The sequence below is a fragment of the Pinus tabuliformis genome, chromosome 7 (genome assembly GCF_031772625.1).
Source record: "Pinus tabuliformis cultivar Carrire ecotype Pingquan chromosome 7, CPIR1, whole genome shotgun sequence".
Classification (NCBI taxonomy): Eukaryota; Viridiplantae; Streptophyta; class Pinopsida; order Pinales; family Pinaceae; genus Pinus; species Pinus tabuliformis.
In genome coordinates this window covers 686,593,087-686,598,705 of record NC_142293.1, presented here as the reverse complement: position 1 = coordinate 686,598,705, position 5,619 = coordinate 686,593,087, and the positions used below count along the sequence as shown (strand labels likewise).

General features: G+C 34.8%; 1 protein-coding gene across 1 annotated transcript; it reads left to right on the top strand.

Annotated features, from left to right (window-relative positions):
- The first annotated feature begins 837 nt into the window (after nt 1–837).
- On the top strand, nt 838–1,920 carry LOC149249345 (uncharacterized). Its single transcript, XM_089452727.1, has 4 exons — nt 838–921; nt 1,011–1,300; nt 1,387–1,462; nt 1,577–1,920. Exons 1-4 carry the CDS (start codon nt 838–840, stop codon nt 1,619–1,621), a joined length of 495 nt encoding a protein of 164 aa, XP_089308853.1. The 3' UTR covers nt 1,622–1,920.
- Nucleotides 1,921–5,619: the final 3,699 nt, after the last annotated feature.

Genomic DNA, 5,619 nt, shown 5'->3' with positions numbered 1-5,619 from the left:
TTACTATTTAAAATTTTCCTATATTATGATTTATTTTGTTTAACATAATTATTATAAATATACTCTTAACATTTCCTTTTTCCTTTTACATAAATCATATTTTATAACAATTTCTTAATTCTTTATCTTTATTCATTTTTTTGCAATATTATAAATTTATTTAATATATTTAAAATTATTAAATACACTCTTAACTACTTTACAAATATATAATATCTTTATAGCAATTCTTAACCCTATCCTTTATAAATCTATTAAAATTTTGTTATTATAATTAGTTTATTTAATATAATGAAAACCTCCAACAACTACTTTATATTAAATATACTAATTCTTATTTTTGAGAGTTTTTTTTAATTAATTATATAATTTTTTAATTAAACTCAAAAGTAAAAAAATTTAAATTACTAAAATATTTTATCAATATTGTGTAAAATTTAACTCTTTATTATTTATCTATAATTATAGTTATTGATAATTAATTAAAATTTAAAAAATTATATATTAATTTTTTTTTATATTAAAATATTTGAAAAATAATTTTATTTTGAATTATTTATCAAATAAATTATATTATCTATATATATATATATATATATATATATATATATATATATATATATATATATATGTCACATCTCTACCCATTTAACTTTAAGTATATATAAAAAAAAATTGGTCACGGTAATAATAATACTAACCATGTACATAAAACTTATATGCACTAATAACACTAACCGTATATATACAACTTATCTGCATAGTGCATAAGGTCTTATTGCAACACCTTACCATACATATGTCGAAGGGTTGATTTATTAAAGCTGTTCATATAACATGGTTATGAAATATCTGCACTTTAACCTGTGCGATGAGTACTTTAATACCTTGCATCTACACGTACTTGATTCCGTGCTGAAGGTGAGAGTTGGCAAAGCCTTCTCATGACACTTGGACTTACCATTAAAGCTGCCTGACTCCTTCACGTGATCGGGGATGGCTCTCGTTAGGAACTTTCCTACCCTACTCTTTGGTATTCCCGCAATGATCAACGGTGGCTAATCGTTGGCAGAGATCAATGGAGGAAAATGTTCCACGTCTCCCAGAGGGCTCTTTGTGTTTATAAAGGAAATCCTCCGGATACTTCTGATTTCCTTGGTTTTGCTTGGCGTTCCATTGTCTCCGCGCCATTTTGTCTCGGCTGCGTGTCAAACCCTTGGTTCTGTTACAGTTTCTTCTCCAGCTTGCATTATTGTCATGGCGCCACCACTCCAGGGATACCAGCTATTGAGCTGGCTCGGTGAGTTTTCGTTTTGGTTAAATATTTCGAGGTTTTCTGTATTTAATCCCAAGGAACGTCAATCACTGATCTTTCCTATTTTACAGGTTATGGATGGCGGTTTTGGGAGCTGCTCGGCGGTCTGCACACTCTGTCAAATGCTACCGGCCAGGTTCTTCACAGGTGCATACAGAGATTTCCTCCTAGCCCCGATGTGTATTGATTAAACTGTATTTGTCTTTTGTTTGTGTTATACTCCGAGCGATTCTGAGCTCCCAATCTTCTTCTTGGGCGCAGATGACGGAGAACCTCTTGATTTCTGGGTTAATCCCCTTGTTTTAGATACTGCGGAACAGAGGAGGGTCAGTCTCTAGTTCATGAGACTGTACCACTCGACCGTTATGTGAAGTAGCTACATTTATGTTATTAAGCTTTGCTTAGGTTATTATGCTCTATACTTTCGCCGCTTACGTATTTAGCTCTGGACCCAATATGGGATGGCGGCCCTTTGTTAACGCGGTCATGGTTATATTCCAGTTAAAGGCTTCCTTCTTTGTACAGTGCTTGAGGAGCAAATCTTATACATTTCATGTTTAAGCAATACGGTTTTCTTGTCTATATAATTATACATTTACTTGGAATGCCATAAGGGTTGCACCTGCATCCGAACTCGATGGATGCATGGTCGACCCCGGCTTGAATTCTCTGTGGATAGACGACTGTTCGAACCAACTGGTTTTCAAGTATTTATTATGGTTATTCCTTTTCTAACAATTCTGAATTCTTCTACCTGAAATGTATGTATAGCTGGTTCTATGGATCACATGTGAATGTCCTGTTTTCGTCTATATATATATATATATATATATCAATGGCTGGTTACAGTAAGGCTTATTTCAAGCCCTTACTATCCTTAGAACAGGCTCTCGTTTCACCATTGAATGATTACCACTCGGCACCACGAGGGTTTGTCATTTACGAAACGAGACCAGCATATGCGGTCCCGAGATTAACAGTTACTCATAGGGTAAGGGTTTATTCCTTTTTTTTAAATGCAGGTTACAGTACCCATAATAACGTAGAACTTCTGCTGTTCTTGTTATATAAATCCCTTTTGCCTGGCCTAACTTCTACAGAGACAGGATATGTGTCTCGAGATTCCTATAGAGAATATTACAGCTCTACTGTCTTACGAGTAATGCATCATTTAATGTTAGGCAGCAATTCCTAACTATTGCCTTAAATCCCCAAAGATTGGGTATTATAACCAGAATACAGATTCTATTTCTCGTTCAATCTTTACATGCTAAGAATAGCAGAGATTTACGAGTGTTCTGGTCTAGTAGCCTGTAATCGGTAACAGCAATTATTTAAACTACCATTCTGATAAAACACTATAGATACAGTAGGTTTCCGATACTTACCTGGTCACCGTGCGTATTGTATTTCTGGTAGCAAGCCTCCTGCAATTTCCTGTGTAAAGCTCTTTAACCACCCATCCTTGAGACTTTGTCCTTCGGGACCTGAGTCTCCCCCCGAGCTTACTCTTACCGGATCCCAATCCTCAGTAAGACTGCACCCAGTGTCTTGACTATCTGGTCTCTACCAGACTTAGTTCAAAACCAGGTATGTTCTTCTTCAGTTGTTTCCCTTCTGTTTGTCACTACAGCACACCATTCTCCATCCACCTTCTTCTTTTTCTTTTTGTTAGGGTGCTCGTTGATCCATTTAATCAATGCCAAGAATTAGTTGTAACTGATATGTAATTTAAAATTACTTTTACGCAGGTTTGATTAACTGATTGGTAATTTAAAATTACCTTACGTGGGGTTAATCACAATAGGTATATTACATACTCCCCCCCTTAACAGGAACACCGTCCTCGGTGTTCATCTTTCGTTGGAACTTGATATTTTTCTCGTGGTATAACCATCTAATCCACACAAATTGTGATCCTTTCTCCTTGAAATCAACGATTTCATTCCAAGAAAAGACGACAAACAAAATAGTAATGATATAGTCTTAAGAAATATCATTAGTTATAAGCATCAATAGTCATAATCATTCGTAATTGCAAAAATATGCAACTTCTAATCGCCACCACCTGGCCCTTATTCATTCATAATAAACAATTCTCTGTGTCAACTTACCATAACTTACCATCTTATGCTTGAAAATCAAGAATACTTTCATGTAAGCCTGTTAATAGAGGTTGGACAATTCTTCAACCTTCCATGGTAAGTAGTTCCTGCAATATATGACTAACAAATTCAACCACATTAGTCACTATATTTTGAGTCAAATGAGACACTTTTGACTAGCAATCAATTGTGCAATGTTAGATGCTTTCTAAATCACAGTACTTTTACAAGTACTTAAGAGCACTAACACTAATCACCAAATGATAAATCACTGCTCACGTGCACACTGAATGAATTCTCACTAGAGACACTCGTAAAGTACTTCAATAAGTACCAAAAGAGCACCTAGCTCTCTAATCATCAAAACAGTCAATCACTGCATCAAGCAAGAATTGTCTTAGCTCCCACTAAGATGTTCACAACATTAATAACACAATAAAGGAGTTAACATTTCCATTTATTCTTTATTGAGCACTAAGCTCATTTCTTATTAAATGTGCATAACATATTTTACACAACTATATGTAAAATTCATTTTTAACATAACATATAGCTTATTAGTTAATTCCTTTAGCCATGAGTCCACATTGGACTAAAGAATTCCCAACCCATGGAAACTGGTTCTCACAACCAAATTGAGTTATTTTCACATCCAGACAGTTTCTTTGATAGAGACCTTACCAGGTCTAACATGGAATTCCACTGGCCAACCAGCTCAAGAATTCCAGGGAGAGGAAATCTGGGCAGACAAGTACCATCAACCCCTCCGGGCAGGTAGCTGCCATCAACCCAACTCCGGGCAGACAAGTACCATCAACCCCTCTGGGCAGGTAACTGTCATCAACCCAAGGCATTCCAGCCTTTCACAATCTGGGCAGACAAGTACCATCAACCCCTCTGGGCAGGTAACTGTCATCAACCCAAGTATCCACAACTGTTTGTCATGTTAAATTTCTCTTTTATTACTCTTTCTCATAGTAATTTACACAATGAACCATATGAACATTATCATTAGCATAACAAACATGCATGTATACCATGCATTTACACTTAACCCCCGACATGGGTCCACAACATCAAGTTTGATGGGAAACATATCCATCATCCACGTTGTATGCATGCAAATTTTCCAAATAGCATAATTCATGCATATCATATAACATCATTCTTTCTCATTTATAACTGCATTTCACATTGCAGCAATTTATGTGATGAGTTTTCTTGTTGCCATTAAGCTACCACTACTTAATTCCATCAGCAACGTTAGTTATAAATATGCATCAATTAACACGTATTCCATTTCCCAGAATGTTCATGCATACAATATTGTCATGTATAAAAACATATGCAAATACTCATTAATGTATAAATGTCAACAACAGTTGAGTTAATACCCTCAACATTCCCAATTTTTCCATAGTCTGTTGTTCCAATTCAAATCATCATTAACGGAGTATTATCTTACGTTTACTATGGCTAGCTTTAGTCATGCATCGTTAGTGTAATTAAACATAATTTCTCTAACATACAAGAACATAACTCTTATGTCACAATGACTAATCTTTGTGCATACTATTGCTTATCATATAAGTCCTTCTTTAATGTATGCAACACTTATTCCCTTCACTAGAAGACTACCATCATTTCAGACGACAAACCACATACCTCTTTCTTAAGGAAGTCATTTTAATCCTCATTTCTCTATCTTCCGATGTGAGGATTTCTCAAGATTCCCTTTCAAGAATTATTAAAGATGTCTATCTTTCGGCATAAAAACCAAGATACAAAAACAAGGTTTAGCAATCAACCCAGCTCTTCCAACAAGACAATCTCTCCAAGATATTATTATTTTCAAGGAAGCTATCATGACCACTGTCTCTAAGTACGCACAGCCTCATAATTCCAAAGTCAAAATAGCTACCAATATGCAACATGTGTTCTCCTAACACAATACTTTACTTTAATGCACATAGTTCTTTTCATGAAACAAGTAAGGATTTTGGTTCTTGTATGAACACTATTCTAATGTGTCTTTAAAGGAAAGAACCTCTACTTCCATTTTCAAGAACTCTCATAAAATCCTTTATCTTGATACATGAAGTATGCATACTCTTAGGATAAGACTATATTTGTGTATATATGTAATATACTCTTTCCTCAAGAAATTAGGGATAAATATCTATATGCCTAGAAGCACAT

Coding starts and splice junctions, on each gene's coding strand:
- LOC149249345 (XM_089452727.1), top strand. CDS start 838: ATGGTTATGAAATATCTGCACTTTAACCTGTGCGATGAGTACTTTAAT. Junction 1,301..1,386: donor CCAGCTATTGAGCTGGCTCG/GTGAGTTTTCGT, acceptor CCTATTTTACAG/GTTATGGATGGCGGTTTTGG. Junction 1,463..1,576: donor ACCGGCCAGGTTCTTCACAG/GTGCATACAGAG, acceptor TCTTGGGCGCAG/ATGACGGAGAACCTCTTGAT.